Below are 18,094 nucleotides of genomic sequence, written 5' to 3'. Positions count from 1 at the left end.
CAATACTTCCAGCCCTTTGTAGAATATCAGCCCCTATTCTTGTATTAAATTTAGTAGATATGACTACGCGCTGACTCTTAGCAATGCTGCCAATATCTCCGCCCATTGCCCACACGAGGTAGAAGAAAGCACGATCCACATCAGCTGTGGCAGCGAATAATGGCTGTGCAGGGCCTTGTTTCGAGACTAGCGACTGGGCTAAATCGCTAGTGCATACTAATTATAGGCACTAACGACCAAATGGCGTTAGCTTTTGTCTCGATGTCTTTGCCCCTCTTCAAGGAGGGAGAGTCTGAGTCCAGGGAGAGACAGCTTTGGAAGGGGAAAAAGAGGGATAAGTTGACTCAATGGCATGGTATTGGTGCAATTGGCGAGGTACCAGTTTGTTGCGTGTATTGTGGTAACTATCGTACAAGATCACATGTCAGCACTTCTCCAGACAATCATGGTTGGTTATGATGACATGTATTATTGTTTTGTAAATACGAGTACGGGATAAACATCCCACGTAATAAATGCTCAAAATGCCCCCGTAAACACCGAAAATACGGAGAGCTTCCAGGCGGTGTATGGGCTGTGTCGATCTGAAACATTTGTTACCATGCATTTCCTATTGCGTACTGGTCCAAACAGCGCCAGGACCCTCCTTGGTAGCTTCCTCTGTTACGTATTTACATACTGCTTTCCTGCTTAAAACACACTCCCATTCCTCCTTTTTTGTTCTGCTCCTGGCTTTCTATCCTATGCTCACTTACAAACAAAATTGCACCGCATTCCACCTTCTTTTCCTCTAAACCAAACTATCTCCGATCTTTCTATAATTCAACAAACACACAATGGCTTCCCTCGTACAAAATATTATCGACAAGATCCAGGGCAAGGGCGAGGAAACCCCCCGCGAACCCTCCGCCGAAGAGCTGCAACAGCTTCGACAAAAGTACGAAACTGCCAACCAAGGGCATGTTTTCAAATTCTACGATGAACTCAAATCTGCCGAGAAGGCTCAACTCTTCCAACAACTTTCCACTTTTAACCCCAATCGCATCAATGAGCTTGCCGAAATCGCTCTTCATCCTCTCAAGACCTCCGACGAACCTGCTAAACTCGAACCCTTGCCCACATCCGCCACAGCTTCGATGCTAGATTCAGATCAGAAGGATTTGGAGAAATATTATAATGAGGGCTTGAGATTGGTTTCGGAAAACAAGGTTGCTGTGGTGCTCATGGCTGGTGGACAGGGTACCCGTCTCGGTAGCTCTGCTCCCAAGGGATGCTTTGATATCGGTCTTCCAAGCCACAAATCCCTGTTCCAGCTCCAAGCAGAACGTATTGCCAAGATTCAGAGTCTGGCTGAGAAGACACATAACAAGAAGGCTGTTGTGCCGTGGTATGTCATGACCAGTGGTCCGACGAATAAGCCTACTGAGGAATTCTTCCAACAACACAATTACTTTGGCTTGGACAAGGCCAATGTCAAATTCTTCCAGCAGGGTGTCTTGCCCTGCATCTCAAATGACGGAAAGATTCTGTTAGAGAGCAAAGCCAAGGTATGTCATTGCAATCTTTTTGTTGGTCTATTTTGTTGCTTGGGTTACTTACTGTGGATACAGGTGGCTGTTGCACCGGACGGTAACGGTGGTATTTACCAAGCACTTATCACATCTGGTGTGCGAGAGGATATGCGAAGGAGAGGCGTTGAGCACGTTCATACCTATTGTGTCGATAACTGCCTCGCCAAGGTCGCCGACCCTGTGTTTATTGGCTTTGCAGCCACCAAGGACGTTGATATCGCCACCAAGGTGGTCCGGAAACGCAATGCCACCGAGTCCGTGGGTTTGATTCTGCAGAAGAACGGCAAGCCTGACGTCGTGGAATACTCAGAGATCGACAAGGAAACGGCTGAAGCCAAGGACCCAGAACACCCTGAGATGCTTAAGTTCCGTGCTGCCAACATTGTCAACCACTACTACTCCTTCCGATTCCTAGAAACAATTGAATCTTGGGCTCACAAGCTTCCCCACCACGTTGCGCGCAAGAAGATCCCTTGCGTCGACATGGAGAGCGGAGACTCGCTGAAGCCCGAGAAGCCTAACGGCATCAAATTGGAACAATTCGTCTTTGATGTGTTCCCCTTGACTCCACTTGAGAAGTTCGCCTGCATTGAAGTCCGCCGAGAAGACGAATTCTCGCCTCTCAAGAATGCCCGAGGCACGGGACAAGATGACCCTGATACCAGCAAGCAGGATATCATGCTTCAAGGCAAGCGTTGGGTTGAACAGGCCGGAGCCGTTGTTGTCACTGAGAGCGACAATGCCGGCGTCGAGGTGTCTCCTCTTATTAGCTACGTGAGTGTCCATCTTATTTTAATCTGTGCTTGAACGAAGACTAACATGGTATTGTCTATACAGAGCGGCGAAGGATTAGCTTTTGTAAAATCGAAAGAGATCCGAGCACCAGCAGTGATCGAAAAGGAGGGCGATGCATAAGGGAACATGTTGGCTTCAAAAGTGAATTCTACTACATACATGGTCTGGGAGGGCACAACTCTTCTTGACGGGGCAACGGAGTTTAATATTATTGTTAATTTTACTATTTGTTTTGATTCTCGACGAAATGGAGAGAACATAGAAGCGAGACTTAGCTGTGTGTTGAATCGATAGCCGTTATCCAATATCCATCTAGCTAAGGGCTGAGCCCCATAATTCTGGCTAAGAACTAAAACAGTCCAAGCGTCATGCCACTCTAATTCCGGGGATTTTCTTGCACTTTACGCAATACGGAAAGGCGCGGAAAACTAAATTTTTTATTTTCTCCTTCATTTCTTCACGAGCTTGTGATTCTTCTTATCTGCTTAAGATTTTGAAAAGGTATTTGTTTGAGTACGTGTTTCTATTTACTTGACCATTCTTCTGTCTACCTGGAAGAAACTCCAAGCGCCATTTATCCTGGGTGGGCCTCGAATTTGACTTGAGGTTGTTGTGAGTTGCTTGTGTGTTGGGGTTAAGATTCGATTATTGTGTGAGCTCCCTCATTTTCCTTGCTTCTTCTTTCTTCTTGGCTTTGTGATTTGTCCTGGATTGTCGCCACTGACCATACATATACATGTGTGTGTTACCAAATACAAATACATGTATATCTATTGGTTATGACCATTCTATACAATTGAATTCTGCGAGGATTCTCATTGGTTGCATTACTGACTGTCAAACAGTATTGTTAGATTAAGCTAGGGTGAGTCCGACTTTTGTTTGTTTACTTGTCTTCACCGCACACGAGTCTATACTTGTATCCTTGAAGAGAAATGAGAAGAGGAGGAAGATACGCGAAGGGCAGGCAGAGGAGGAGAAAAACAAATATCATATATACTTTTCGACCCCGCCATACCTCTACAATCCGAGCTTTGCGATTCGTCGATTCGACCACCTGCAGATCGATCATCAACAACATCATGTCTTCGTCCTGCCGAGCTCCATGAAGCATGAATCACGTGGGTTTCCTTGGATCGCACCTCCCTCCAATGTCAACTGCCTCCCGAGTGCGGTCTGGAGGGCCAATGTCGCGATGCCAGCATATAGCCAGCCAGCCAGAAACAAATCTATGTCGGGCTTTCACCTTCTCGCCACCTCGTTCTGCATCATCGATAGACGGAGCATCGCCCGTTTCCCCAGACGTCGTTTCGATAATTCCCTTCGTTCGGAGTCTCTTCATTTCTACCATTTACTTTTCTTTATCATCTTCGCATACAGATACAGCGGAAAGCAGAGCTGATTACCCTGGGTAGGAGTTTCGTCACAAGTCAAGATGTTGTTATCCCGTCGTGCCTGTTACAAGTGTGGCAACATCGGCCATTACGCTGGTTCGTAACCCCTCGCGGTCATCTCAATTGATTATCTCAATTGGAAGAAGACTTGTCGATATTTGCGTTTGATGGAACCATTATGACTAACTGGAACAGAGGTGTGCTCGTCCGCCGAACGTCTTTGCTATAACTGTGAGTAAATCTATCCGAGGATTGTTATTTTACCCCAGGACACTAGCTAATCTTCTCGAAACTATGTAGGCAAGCAACCTGGTATGCGCGCATGAATCCATATCTTCTCCATCGCCTACATTACCTTCCAGACTGACGCTAAGTCTTCCATAGGCCACGAGTCCAATGCCTGCCCACGACCTCGTACGACTGAGAGTAAGTAGATCGCTTACCCAGTTGAAGCAATCGACCTCTTCTGACAACTGCCAGCCAAGCAGTGCTACCACTGTCAAGGATTGGGTCATGTCCAGGCTGACTGCCCTACTCTTCGCTTAAACGGTGGTGCCAACGGCGGTCGCTGCTATAGCTGCGGTCAAGCCGGCCACTTGGTTGTAAGCATTGACTCTCTAGGTCGATATACACGCATTCGCTGACGCATTTTGTACAGCGCAACTGCCCCACTCCCAACGCCCAGCCTGGAGCTGGTCGCGGCAGCGGTGCTCCTCGTGGAAACTTCGGTGGATCATTCCGCGGCGGATTTGGAGGATACCCCAGAGCTGCGACTTGCTACAAGTGCGGCGGTCCTAACCATTTTGCTCGTGATTGTCAGGCTCAGGCCATGAAGTGCTACGCATGTGGCAAGTTGGTGAGTTCTCTCCATATCGGAATGGATCCCACATTCTGACTGCTTTAGGGTCACATTTCTCGCGACTGCACTGCTCCCAACGGGGGTCCCTTAAGTTCTGCTGGAAAGGTGTGCTACAAATGCTCTCAGGCCGGCCATATCTCTCGCGATTGTCCTACCAACGAGAACAAACCCCAAACCTCTACCGATAAGGCCACATCCGCCGCAACATCTGCTGCTGCCACCGCTACTTCTCCGGCTGCAGCCTCAGCTGCTCCCTCCACAGCTATCGAAGGCTCCGCGGATGTTGTTGCTGCTGCTCCTGCAACTGCTGCTGCCGCTTAGAACCGATCATTCAGCCTCCCATTCGAAATCCAACTTCTCTCCATTCTTCCCCTTGCATTAGGTTTCCCGGCTCGACTTTCTATTCTTTTTCTATTTCTAATATTTCTTCAAACCTATATCATTATTTTCTTATTGCCTTATGAACCTTTACGATCCTGTTTCTTTCTTTCAATACCTACTACCACTTTTCTCTAATTAGAGTACTCCTGGAGATTCGATACCCCCCCTTTTACGTCTACGGCCTTTCACGAGATTCTGCATGAAACTGAGACCTTATTGCATTTGGGCTCGGACCGGATCGGAGCTTTTCTCTGATTATTTGGCGCCTATTGGATAATGAATGGTGTTTTTCCTTTTCTTTTACGACAAAACGAGCAAGTCAGGATTGGGAGGGAGACACGGAAGAAAAAAGAAGATAGATGAAACGAGGAGAAGTAAGGCTGAAGGAATACGAGTGGACACTACATTGAGTTTCTTCCATTGGAATGTGGTGAATTGTCAAGCATTCGAATTTTAAGTGATTGGGCTGTATGTGTGCGCAGGTGAACAGATTGACTAGGGTGGTTGGAGTATGATGGATGGATGGAGTGGTGATGCGATTGATGTTGGTTGGAAAGTTGGAAGCTATCTATTGAAGTATCTTTTTTACCAAGTCTCCCAATGATATGAAATGGCATGGAATACTCTTACAACAAGCTTCTCGACTCTTCCGGGCCTTTTATGTTCTACATTGGAAGACAGAGTTCGACGTGGGTCCAAATAGGAAATTCATGTGACTACACTCACAGGACAGGCCACAAAAGAGGAAGGAGCGACCTGGGCTCACACCCCTGTCACCAGAACCTCTTTTTTTTCTTTCTCTTCCAGATTCCTTTTTTTCCCCTTCTTTCACATCTCTTTCTAGAGTCAAGCAGAGTCTTGATTGCAAAATTGTTCTTTCCAACACCAAACAGAGGACGACCGCCATCATGCCCGCCTCCGAAGTCAGCGATGACTCCGACGTCGACGTACGAATTGATGCTTCCCTTCAAAATCGATGTGTTTCTAACAACTTGGCAGGACTTCATCATTGACATTGACAACATCGAAGCTCATGGTACGCACATTGATACAATCTTTTGTTTTGCAAACATGAGCTTAATGAATATAGGCATTGGAGCGGCCGATGTCATCAAGCTGAAAGCTCATGGCTATTTCACTGTTGCTGTACATCTCTCTTGCCTTCACCGTAGAGAAGTCATACTGATTCTATTTCATTTCGCAGTCTGTTCATGGTGCGACTCGCCGGACTTTGCTCAAGATCAAAGGATTCAGTGAAATAAAGGTTGAGAAGATCAAGGACGCTATTCAGAAATGTTTGGTACGAATTCATCGTGCTCTAGTGTCGTTGTTGAAAATGATTATTAAATTTTATCCCAGCCAACTGCGAATGGCTTCATAACTGCCATAGAACTTTGTCATCAACGAAAGAAAGTTTTCAAAATCTCGACCGGCAGCAAACAGTTCGATACCATCCTGGGAGGGTAAGTCATTCCACAACAACGAATAGAATTCAAGAATCCTAATCGGCGATGTAGTGGCTTCCAAAGCTCGAGTATTAGCGAAGTCTACGGCGAATTCCGCTGCGGCAAAACCCAACTCTCCCATACAATGTCCGTCATAGCTCAGCTACCCAAGGAAATGGGCGGCGGGGAAGGAAAAGTCGCTTACATCGACACCGAAGGAACCTTCAGGCCTGATCGGATAGCACAGATTGCAGAGCGCTACGGTCTTGATGCTGAATCCACGCAGGAGAATATCTCTTATGCCCGTGCTTTGAACAGTGAGCATCAACTTGAGCTTCTGAATACGCTTTCGAAGGAGTTTGCGGGCGGTCAATATAGGCTTCTTGTCATTGACAGCATTATGAACTGCTTTCGTGTTGATTTTTCGGGTCGTGGAGAGCTTGCTGAACGGCAGCAGAAGTTGAATCAGTTTCTGATTAGACTGTCTCATTTAGCTGAAGGTATGTTGCTTGAGCCCCAAATCGTCCTGTCAAGAAGCTAACAGAATTGTTTAGAGTTCAACGTCTGCGTCTTAATGGTAGGCCATACACACTTCTGATATCGTCTCTATTTCATGATATACTTACGTACATAGACCAACCAAGTACAAAGTGATCCAGGAGCCAGTGCCCTCTTTGCAGGCGCTGATGGTCGCAAGCCTGTGGGGGGACATGTTCTTGCTCATGCCTCTACAACACGAGTCCTGCTTCGTAAAGGCCGTGGTGATGAGCGAGTTGCAAAGATTCAGGATTCGCCAGGTAGGTTACTTTTCTAGAATGAATCGTCCTGGATACATGACTCATGGTGTTGCAGATTGCCCCGAACGCGAAGCAACTTATGTCATTACCAACGGTGGTATCAACGACCCGGATAAGGTCTGATGAAATGAAGTGAAACGGCTACACTTGATTTATCTATGGGATATTGTGGGAAATGAACTATTAATCTACTTCGATTGTTATTGTGGTATTGTTGAGACTCTTAGAAGAGATAATAAGAAGAGAGATCGTCATCGGGGTGTAGAATCTGTTGAAGGGCAAGAAGATATGTCATTGACAGCTTTTATGGATTTGACGGATAGGGAGAATCCGAATTCTATGTATCTTTTACTAGTAGTATGTTGAGAGACTTGGAGGGCAGTCTTTGCAAAATTATTCTCCTCTTTTGAATACTGTTTTTTGAGAACATCCTCAAAATTAATTTCAATATCTGGTGTTGAGGTCGTTCATAGTGCCAGAAGGGTTAGGGTTCTGGTAACCGCGTAAACTTGCCATTTCAAAGCGGTGCCCACTGTCGCGGCAGAAATTCCGCTCGCTCCAGATAAATTTATTTTCAAAGCTTCCCTTCACATAACACTTCCACGATAAAAGAGCAAGAGCTGCTTGCTGCGGAACTGTCGCCCATCATGCCGAAAAAATCTTCGACAGCGATCACAGAAATATCCGGATATACAGTTCTTCCCATAAAACTACCTCCGGCACTGCCCTCATTCCCCGAACCGGCCACACATTATGTTTACCTACGACCACATGAACCTCGTATCCCCGACCCAGACGCGGCGCGGTCATTGTTCCTAGTGAATGTGCCTATAGACACGACGGAATTGCACTTGAGGCATTTGTTTTCGAGTCAATTATCGGCGGGGCGAGTTGAGAGAGTTCAATTCGAAGGCGTATTTCGATCGAGTACTAGCAATACTACCGCTACAACGGCAGTGATCAAAGCAGATACTTCAGAAACACAGCAAGGCAAAAAACGCAAACGACAAGACGTTATAACCTCCGCAGAGTTGGAAACACAATTGCGAAGTGCAGGGTTCCCGTCAACATGGGATCGCGAGTTACATCCCAGCGGGTCGCATGCGATTGTCACTTTTGTCGATCGGCCGGCTATGGAAGCTAGTCTCAAAGCCGTACGGAAATATGCAGCAAAGGAAAAGAAGAGTCCTGTTATTTGGGGCGAAGGGATTGAAGACAGAATTGCTACGCTGGGGACGACACGATACCGAAAACATGTCGCCAAATTGCGCTATCCTCCTGCCGATGAGTTGTTGAGTATTGTGAATAATTACATGTCGCTATACACCCAGTGGGAAGAAACTTGTGCTGCGGAAGCGTCTCGTCGCGCCGCAGAGCCAGATGAAGATGGTTTTATCACTGTAACGAGGGGCCCTCGATTCACGGATGTTGCGCGGGAAGAGGAGGTGAAAGAACTGGTTGAGAAGCAGCGGAAGAGGGAAGAAGGCTTGGGCGACTTCTATAGATTCCAGACGAGAGAGAAACGAAAAGAAAGGCAGAATGAATTGTTGAGGAAGTTTGATGAGGATAAGAGGAAGATTGAGAAGTTGAAGAAGAGTCGAGGGAGGATTATGGTATGCTTTCCTTCCTACTGTTTCCTTTCCCTTGAAAATTTATGCTGACGATCATATCCAGCCCGAGGGAATGTAGTATTGATGGACGGACATGATTCTATGTTTTTGTGATAAACCCAAGCATTGATACCGGCGTTGTTCTGTTTTCTTCTCATATTTATATACTCAACCGCAAGAAGGGTAAGCATTTCACCGAGTTTTATTTCTCTCTTCCTGTTGTGATGAGTCCGCTGGGGCCAGAGTAGCGTAACCGTATTCTCTTATCCTCTAAAAGGGGATGACAGAGTATGTGTCTGCGCTGTGCCTGCAAAAACCAGCTTTACAAAATAATCTTCTCACCTTCCTGACATGTATATTGGAAGCAATTTTGATATATGGATATGTTGGTATGAATCCTCCTGACGAAGTTTCTGGTTCTTGTACATAAGGGGTTCGGAGTCGTCCTTTCTTTGAGCATCCCGTCAATTATACCTGAACATGATACTCGCAAGACGATTGAATTGCTCTCTAAGTCTTAGATTAGGGTAGACAGCCATCAATAAGTTTATGAATGTCTAGTTGTGCAATGTCTCTGCATCTCTAGGTCAATTCTCGTTCTATTCTTTTCATATCCTTAGTTATCTCATTCCAGCTTCCCAATAGTACACTTTCCTGGGCCACCACAAGCTATCTATTCGTTTGAGAGTCAGTTCAACATACTGCACTCCCCTCTCCAGGCGTTCAATTGCTCCCTCAATATCATTTTGAGCCTTGGAAACGTCATCCGGGAGCTGGGCAACCCACTCTCCTGTAATTTCAAGTTCTCTTTGGGCACGGATCAAACCAAAACGCAAGTCTTCCTCAGTTCTTACAAACCAAACCATTTCTCCCAGCCCAGTAACTGTTGGTGGTGATCAAATGTCGATAGGTTCATGCCTAGAGGAGACATTGCACGATGGAGAGAATTCGACTTGGTTATAAGTTAGCAACATTTAGCGTGACCGCCAGATCCATGCTGTATCAACATCGGACAATTTATCAATTGAGGTATGACAGGACTGCCCCTGAGATGATATTTCCTTTCCTTGATAGTTTACACCTTTATCTAGTAACGAATGTCTGCGTAGGCTTAGTAAATACAATCGTCCACGCAGATAAGACCTACTTCAAGTATATAAATAAGCCCCTCATTCAGCTTATTATTACATCAACAGTCGTCCGTAATACATAGCGCTTTTGATCAAGGCAAAGAAGAATAATCTACCATTGCAGTACTCCTTTTCATACAACTCATCGACGACATGTCAAACCTTGACTCGATGACACCTCGCGTTTTCCTTGCTCGTCATGGTAAGTCTCTTTCCTGAGCTAGATACATAAATTTTCCATAGCGGGGTCTAAACATCTAAAACAGGCGAGACGGAATGGACAAAGAACGGCCGTTACACCGGCACAACTGAGCTAGAACTCACCCCCAAAGGAGTGGAACAAGTCATTCAAACATAAACATCTTCCCATCTCGTAGGAACCGGCAAACTGATTGATCCTACCCGTATCGCACGTATATGGGTGAGTCCGCGCAAGCGGGCGCAGCAGACATTTCGGCTTCTCTTCGATGTCGATGGTCGTGATGACTACGGGAACTTGGTAGAGGTCTCGGAGGATATCGCGGAGTGGGATTACGGTGATTATGAAGGGTTACGAGTGGGAGAGGTACGGTCGTCTAGGAAGGAGAGAGGCTTAGATCGGGACCAGGATTGGAATATATGGAGACATGGATATGAGGGCGGGGAGTCTGTCATCGCCTTTTATGTGTCAGAATGAATGCTTTGCTGATATTCTTTTCTTTATAGGTCCGCGCAGCAGGTAACTGAGAGACTGGACCGCTTGATTAGCAAGATTCGCGACCTTCAGAGACCATTCATGGATGGCTCCGAACCTGCCGATGTCGTTCTGGCACATTCTAGATGCTCTCGCTTCTCACAACCCAAACTCTGATGATCTGTCATCTTAGGTTGCCCATGGTCTTATACTTCAAGCTTTCTGTAAAAGATGGCTCAATTGGTCTTTGGATATGCCGATGCCGATGTTGTTGTCACCCGGTGCAATTGGGGCTCTGAGGTAACGTAACAAGCTATACTTGCTGTTTACTTATGTATGGGCATGAAGTGTGGAAAGTGAGAAACTGACATGACACTTCGTCTTTTCGTAGTTATCGTAGTCACGATATCGACCAGCCTGCATTTCATGTCGGATTGTCGATTCCATTGGGCAAAGCCGAATAGCTGATTCACGAACCGGCGGCTTTGATTTAAAGATGACTATACCGGTAAGCTAGGGAAATAGTATTGAGAGAATTCCCGGGAGAGAGTAAATGAGTGGATATGGATTGTATATAGATGACTCTCCACATTCCTATCCTCTTTGGTAATTTCTTTCCTCAAGGAAGAGGCCTCTTCATGGGCAATAGACTCTTCTTGCATTATTCCCATCTCATCAAACGCTTTTCGCCTGAGACAAGTAGTGGCGCACTCGGATCAATGGACCAGATTTCCAGCGCTTTGTTAACCATATCACTATGGGAGAAGGACAAGTTGGAGTTTTTGAGCCAAGATATAAAAATAATTACCTACATCGCTTCATCATTTCGACTTAAGCGGATCAGGTGTTCGTCCATCGTGTCCAAAGTAGTCCTTGTAGGTAACATATAGCTGGACGAATTTTGATCTGATGATATTGAGATAGTATTGCTGTTGTATGCGCCGCAACAACGGCAACTTTACCCGATAAGATTGTTGGCCAATCACGTTGGCCATGCAGCCGGAGATAGAACATCTATCTTTGATGTCATTTAGACTACCTCCAACACATTCAGCCATAGTCATCCACAATCTCAATAAATATTTGGATATAGGTAATAAAAGTACATGTGAGTCATTGGGATATCGGATGGCCTGATCAAGTTGCCTAGCCGTGCATAATACTGATATTTCTGATAGCTGTCCTACTATCGATCACGCATCTGGGACCGCCGTGCTAATCAGAGAGAAGCTGTTTGAGATATCCCTGATTATCAGGAAAATCAATAGCCATGAGCGACTCTTTTCGGCCAGGAGAAGCAGGAGGCTTCCTCAATCCCACCCTCCCATCTCCAGCTCCCTCTACAGCCACAAATGCCACTACTGCAACACCATCACATCTCCCCCGTCAACGGATGCATCCACTAAAGCCCGGTGGAGTGAAAGAGTCATCCTTAATCAATTATGTGGACGGCAAGATATTGCGGATTAATCGTCGGCATGCGAAGAAATTTAGCGGTGTGATTGATGATCAGAATGATGTTGATGACAAGGATAAGGATGAAGAGCAGGCTAAAGGATATGAGAGTTTTAAAGAGGTTGTCAAGGATATTGAAGAAGTTATTGATGTTGTTTGGGTTAGTGGGACACGTGAGTCTTCCTACATCCTTATATGATTCAAAAAGAGCTAATGGGCGAGATAGCATCTATACAAATACCCTACCTCATATCCCTAGCAGGATTGGTAAACACCTATCTCCCTGAATATCCTCATTTCCAACCGAAGCCGACGTTCCGTCTTCTCAAAAAGTTGGACATCATGTTCGCGAGCCTTCTGCTTGGCGAAGACGTCGAATCTGGTGTCCCCCTCAGTGGATTTGAGTATACAAAGAATATTGTTAGTATGACCGAGAAAGTGAGAATCAAAAGCATTGCAGAAGCGAGTAGAATCGTCGTCGTGGATATGAGGGAGAGAGATGTTGAGTATCAAGATGATATTGGTGATGAAAGCGAAAACGAGTGGGAAGATGGAATGGATATAGACGAAAGTGATTTTGAGACTAGCCATGCCGGGCTATGGGAAATGGAGGCTGCGAAGGTTTATGAGAGGACGATTCAGTATTTGGGAGATGAACTGGGGAAGGGAGGTGAACTTGTAGTTTGATATCAAAGCACTCTAATGATATGAGTAAAATACCAGGCTGTCTGTAATTTTCATACGGTATCGTACAGAAAGTGAATCATGGATTGTTGAGCGGGGTCATGTATCTTCCCATGGATAACGTCTGCTTAGCGTCTCCTCGTACGTATTCGAGAAGAACCAACACATTCAACCGGATTTTTTTTTCCATGATCTTCTCCATAAAGGGCCTTAGGGGTGGATCTGACCGTTACTTTTCTGTACATTCAATTACGTTGTACGCAGTACGTTTTCGGGGATTCGCCTTATGTGGTCAAGGCTTTTTCTTCAGCTGGATATGATTCATCACATAATGGTGCTGTCCGAGCTTAACTAAAATAACCTCGATCGCCCTTCAACAAGTCACCTTAGTTACAACTGTGAACACTGCATGTTCCTTGCATTGTATGCACCGGAGTCTTGAGGAGGCATATTTGGGAAGTAACACGATCCAGAGATGTACATCCTCGACAAGGAAGTTCGTTAATCCTTGCAGATTCTTACATCATGGATGGGCCAATAATTTACTTACAATACGTATTTTGAAATACCCCGTTACATGGTCTTGGTTGTTCCCAGGCAGCCGGGCAACAAAATGAGATGATAGAATATTCTAGCGATGTGTTGCAATATTGACAATTTCCCAGTATACCTTGTAATATCTATAGATTTGCATATATAGAATCAGCACAACGTTAGACATTTACTATTTTTTCTTTTCTTTTTCTGTCTAACGCAGAACTGATCATTGTCTGCATTTAAATCAGATCGGTTCCGGTCCGTCGGATCGCCAATTGTCAGTTACCACACCGTACGTATTAACAATACATACCACATACCATCCATAGCACTGATAGCAGTAAGGCCTCGACACTAGCCCGTCGACCATTTGATGACTTGAACTTTCATAGTATCTTGCGCTATTACAGCAATAGTCATGTGCTAAGCACCATTCAATTGGCAAGACTGGGTGATAACTGATCATAAAGTTGATTGACCCATTTTATTGATCAGGGTTTCGTCTTATAGATGATTAATATGTAGCTACTATTACCGAAATAGTTACAATCCCGGGATCTAACAGTAGATAACTAGCATTTCGACTGGTTAACGGGAAGTACAGTAAGTTATTTGTCTATCAGGTATCTACTACGTACGTACTCTTAGCATAGTCAATGTAGAATATATATGAAACTCGCCTCGATGTCATAGATATACTCTGTCGTACTGGCTAGATATAAATAGTGCAGTTCATCAGATGGTGCGGATTAACCCCACAGCTTCAGCTTCACCTTTAAGCCACGGAGCCCGGGATAGGCAGTAACCGTGATCACTTGTCAAGAGCAGCTGCTATAAGCCATTTAGTTCGTGTCTCCCATACTCAAGGCAGATATGATATCAGCTTAACATTTCTCCAGTAGTCATGAATAAACCAAGTTCCAATACGAAATGTATTAATGTAATGGTGTAATTATTTACCGACTAGCACTAATCTAGAACTAGTTAGACCCGCAAGTAATGCATCCACGATTATAGAGAGCCCCACAGTATGCACTAGTCTCAAAGATCGCTAGTGTGCCAGCCTCCAACAGCCAATCAGTTCGTCCAACCATACGATGCAGCCAAAAAGTCAGCCCAAAGTCTCCATTCCCGCCAGCCGGTTGTGCCTTCCTTACGCTTGGAAGACTGTCAGACTGTACAGTACAGTCGTGCCTCCCTCGCTGCTGCTCTCTCCGTCCGTCGTTTCCTGCCTTCCCGTCCAGGTTCCCTCCTTCCCTTCCCCCTCCATCCATCCACCAATTCGACTGAATCAATTCCAAAGGGAAAAAAAAAAAAATTTCCTTGTTGGTTGCTTTGTTTTCTCTTTCTCTTTCTCTCTTGCTCGCTCACTCACTCTCTACCTCTCTCTCTCCCCCTCTTAGTTGTTCTTTCGCGGAATACGGACGGAGTTTTTCTTTTTCCTCTCTATTCTCATTCTTCTTTGATTGATTTCTTCAAGTTACCCTGCAGAAATTTTTGATCCTGTTGTAACTATCCGTCTTCGTGTTCCTTTGTGTCGCGGGAGTCCATTTATCATCAACAACATCCAACATCATCCTTCTGCTATCCTAGCTTTTTTTACGTGTTCCTACGTAATTACCTGCTTCTTCATCTTCTTATCGACTTGCGGTCGTCCCCTCCTCACGCCCCTCGGTCATTTTTTGGTATCGATAAAGATCATTTAATCTTCGTTATCGACCATCGATTTCTCGATCTCGTTCTGGTGAGTCTATCTACATTTGGCATCTTTATGATCAATATCCTTTTTTTTTCGTTTCTTTTGCATATCGTTACATGTATTTCCTTTTTTTTTTCCCTGTCGCATAACTGGCACCCTTCTGTCTTGTTGGTTCTTCATTCCGCGCGACCTCGGCGACTCAGCGCAATATTCGAAATATCAACTCGACTGAACGCCAACACGACAATGACCCAATACCGGGCAATCGCAATCAGCGATGATCGTCGCGCACTTTATCAGCGACTGTCGCATTTCACCAACAACTCACAAACCCGCTCTTTTGGCGAGTATCAATCAGTCCTGTCAACTGGTCTCGGCTATTGGGGGAATTTGCGACGCATCGAGCCGTTGATGCTCAGCAAAAATCCTATGATATAATTACAACAAAACAACTTGAATGATAATAACTACGGAGCTGACCGGGTAGCCACCCGATGCTTGGCCGCCGCGCATTGCTCCACGCCGATTCGTGAGCCTTTCGCCGAAAACGGAAGCGACAGCGACCACAAAGCATCGAGATGCTTCAGCTCGAAGGTTGCACGTGTTTTACTCGATATATTAGTCAGATCGCGAATGATTTCGAGACCGTGCGACTGCGCTAGTTGAGGAGTGTACAGGTGGTTGTCGCAGGCTCATCCGCAATATTATCCTACCATTGTTGTCGCTTCACGCTTTTCATCCTTTTGCCAGCGATCGGCCCTTCAACTCTTTCCCCGCTCTCCACCAACATTCTATCTTGTACTTTTTTTTTTGTCTTTTGCTTCCTGTCGCCTTTCTTTGACGGTGATCTTAACCAGCCGCTTGCCGTTCCGAACTAATTATTCTTGACATATACAGGAATAAGATACCTTCTCGCACCTCGCGAAAGCTTTTACGACTTCTACAATCTTCGTCTTGGATTTTCGTGCCAGTTCTCGAAAGTTGCGACAGCCATTTATAAATCTTAAAAGCGTTCATTTGATCACCAGTTCTTTTACTGTGCGCTCGTCATTCAACCGTTATCAACATGTCTTTCCAGAACTACGAATACCAAAACCAGCAAGACGGCGCTGCATCTGCCGGTGCTCCTACCCCTGCTGACACCAACATGACCGGTCAAGCTGATCCTTCCCCCGCTCCTTTCGCTGGCACCCCTGGTGAGCCCTCTGCTGCTGCACCTCAGCAGGGCGGTGATGGCAAGACCACTCTCTGGTATGTTTTATACCTTCGCAATTCTGCAATTTCGAAAATCGGTTGTTAACATGAGGTGGTTGAATATAGGATGGGTGAGCTCGAGCCATGGATCGATGAAAACTTCATTCGCAACCTTTGGTTCCAGATGGGCGAACAGGTTAATGTCAAGATGATTCGCGATAAGTTCTCTGGGTAAGAAAGCCTCCATCTTCCGTTTTTCGCATAAGATTAATATTGACTGTAGAAGCAACGCCGGTTACTGTTTTGTCGATTTCTCTTCAGCCGCTGCTGCTGGCAAAGCTCTCAGCCTTAACGGCACTCCCATGCCCAACACGACTCGCGCTTTCAAGCTCAACTGGGCTACCGGTGGTGGACTCGCCGACCGAGGCCGTGACGAGCGCGGACCTGAATACTCGATCTTCGTTGGTGATCTCGGCCCTGAAGTCAACGAATACGTCCTCGTGTCTCTCTTCCAGAGCCGTTTCCCATCCTGCAAGTCCGCCAAGATCATGACTGACCCCATCAGCGGCATGTCTCGTGGATACGGTTTCGTTCGTTTCTCCGACGAGAACGACCAGCAGCGCGCTTTGAGTGAGATGCAGGGTGTCTACTGTGGTAACCGTCCAATGCGCATCTCTACTGCCACCCCCAAGAACAAGGGTCCTGGAGTTGGTCCTGGTGGTATGGGCATGCCTGGCCCCGCTGGCATCTACCCTCCTGCTGCCATGGGTGGTCCTCCCATGGGTTTCTACGGTGCTCCTCAGCCCATGAACCAGTTCACTGACCCCAACAACACTACCGTCTTCGTTGGAGGTCTGTCTGGCTACGTTACCGAGGACGAGCTTCGTTCATTCTTCCAGGGATTCGGCGAAATCACCTACGTCAAGATCCCCCCTGGAAAGGGCTGCGGTTTCGTCCAGTTTGTCCAGCGTCACGCTGCTGAGATGGCCATCAACCAAATGCAGGGCTACCCTATCGGCAACTCTCGTGTCCGTCTTAGCTGGGGCCGCTCTCAGAACAACTCCGGCCCCGCTGGAACACCCTACCGCCCAGCTCCTCCCCCTCCTATCTACCCTAACATGGGAATGCCCCCGGCTCACCAATACGGCGGTGGCTTCGCTCCCATGAAGGTTGGTTCTCCAGCTTCTCAAGACTAGATGGAACCGATATCGACTAACTTGAATTTCGCTAGTAAGGAATGAACAAAATCTCGGTGATTTCAGAGAGTTCTAGCATCATATTCCGGCAACATGTTTGGTCTCACTATCGGCTTGCTCTTCCTCTTCGGTTAAGGCTTCCCTATTGCTCTTGATGGGCATACTGTTTTAAGCACTTGTTTTCGTCTGAGCGGGTTCTTTTACTTCAATTTATGGAACGATTCCGCGTTCACGTGAGCGATTTCATCCCAGCTGTGTTGTATCGGGTGGCTTGCCTGTTGAATTGTTTTTTCTCCTTTCTTGCGTCTAATGATGCACGAACTCTCATGCCCTCCAATTTCAAGATTGTTCCTGTTTTCTTTTTCTTTCGATTCCATTTGTGTGCTCCTTGCCTCGTTGGGTCGGCGTGCTGCAAAAAGTTTTTTTATGAAGCCTCTGTTCTTACGAACCAGTCTTGTCGAACGTGCTTTTGAGGTTTGTTTCATTATGCTTTTTGTAGACTGACGACTGTACAACATGCTAAGCTGCTTGTGATCATTTTCTCTCATTTTATCGTCCCCTCACTTTGTATCCATTTCAATGCTTGTTCCCCAATACGTTCTCTAGGTTTTAGGACCACTTCTCTTATGTCTCAAGTTTCGATCAAGTTTATTACTATCCTCTTTCCTCGAATT

At 46.0% G+C, this 18,094-nt stretch overlaps 7 protein-coding genes across 7 annotated transcripts; all 7 read left to right on the top strand.

Annotated features, from left to right (window-relative positions):
• Positions 1–836: 836 nt before the first annotated feature.
• EYB26_009571 (uncharacterized protein) lies at positions 837–2,486 on the top strand (the record flags this gene model as incomplete). Its single annotated transcript, XM_054268821.1, has 3 exons — positions 837–1,547; positions 1,611–2,345; positions 2,409–2,486. 3 exons carry the CDS (start codon positions 837–839, stop codon positions 2,484–2,486), a joined length of 1,524 nt encoding a protein of 507 aa, XP_054124796.1.
• Positions 2,487–3,801: 1,315 nt separating this feature from the next.
• Positions 3,802–4,940, top strand: EYB26_009570 (uncharacterized protein; the record flags this gene model as incomplete). Its single annotated transcript, XM_054268820.1, has 7 exons — positions 3,802–3,856; positions 3,956–3,991; positions 4,061–4,072; positions 4,145–4,186; positions 4,241–4,362; positions 4,419–4,616; positions 4,665–4,940. The coding sequence occupies 7 exons, from the start codon at positions 3,802–3,804 to the stop codon at positions 4,938–4,940; spliced, it is 741 nt and encodes a 246-aa protein (XP_054124795.1).
• Positions 4,941–5,908: 968 nt separating this feature from the next.
• On the top strand, positions 5,909–7,365 carry EYB26_009569 (uncharacterized protein; the record flags this gene model as incomplete). Its single annotated transcript, XM_054268819.1, has 9 exons — positions 5,909–5,947; positions 6,000–6,036; positions 6,091–6,146; positions 6,205–6,300; positions 6,360–6,463; positions 6,518–6,945; positions 7,000–7,022; positions 7,080–7,242; positions 7,298–7,365. 9 exons carry the CDS (start codon positions 5,909–5,911, stop codon positions 7,363–7,365), a joined length of 1,014 nt encoding a protein of 337 aa, XP_054124794.1.
• A 524-nt stretch (positions 7,366–7,889) lies between these two features.
• Positions 7,890–8,931, top strand: EYB26_009568 (uncharacterized protein; the record flags this gene model as incomplete). The annotated part of the gene is made up of 2 exons (XM_054268818.1): positions 7,890–8,855; positions 8,917–8,931. The coding sequence occupies 2 exons, from the start codon at positions 7,890–7,892 to the stop codon at positions 8,929–8,931; spliced, it is 981 nt and encodes a 326-aa protein (XP_054124793.1).
• Positions 8,932–10,135: 1,204 nt separating this feature from the next.
• On the top strand, positions 10,136–10,832 carry EYB26_009567 (uncharacterized protein; the record flags this gene model as incomplete). The annotated part of the gene is made up of 4 exons (XM_054268817.1): positions 10,136–10,184; positions 10,249–10,275; positions 10,360–10,627; positions 10,688–10,832. 4 exons carry the CDS (start codon positions 10,136–10,138, stop codon positions 10,830–10,832), a joined length of 489 nt encoding a protein of 162 aa, XP_054124792.1.
• A 1,093-nt stretch (positions 10,833–11,925) lies between these two features.
• Positions 11,926–12,797, top strand: EYB26_009566 (uncharacterized protein; the record flags this gene model as incomplete). The annotated part of the gene is made up of 2 exons (XM_054268816.1): positions 11,926–12,283; positions 12,337–12,797. The coding sequence occupies 2 exons, from the start codon at positions 11,926–11,928 to the stop codon at positions 12,795–12,797; spliced, it is 819 nt and encodes a 272-aa protein (XP_054124791.1).
• A 3,299-nt stretch (positions 12,798–16,096) lies between these two features.
• EYB26_009565 (uncharacterized protein) lies at positions 16,097–17,458 on the top strand (the record flags this gene model as incomplete). The annotated part of the gene is made up of 4 exons (XM_054268815.1): positions 16,097–16,281; positions 16,351–16,455; positions 16,508–17,393; positions 17,456–17,458. The coding sequence occupies 4 exons, from the start codon at positions 16,097–16,099 to the stop codon at positions 17,456–17,458; spliced, it is 1,179 nt and encodes a 392-aa protein (XP_054124790.1).
• Between the last annotated feature and the right edge of the window lie 636 nt (positions 17,459–18,094).

This window comes from Talaromyces marneffei, chromosome 8 (assembly GCF_009556855.1).
Source record: "Talaromyces marneffei chromosome 8, complete sequence".
Lineage (NCBI taxonomy): Eukaryota > Fungi > Ascomycota > Eurotiomycetes > Eurotiales > Trichocomaceae > Talaromyces > Talaromyces marneffei.
The sequence above is the reverse complement of the archived record's forward strand: the minus strand, read 5'-3'. Positions and strand labels throughout refer to the sequence as shown.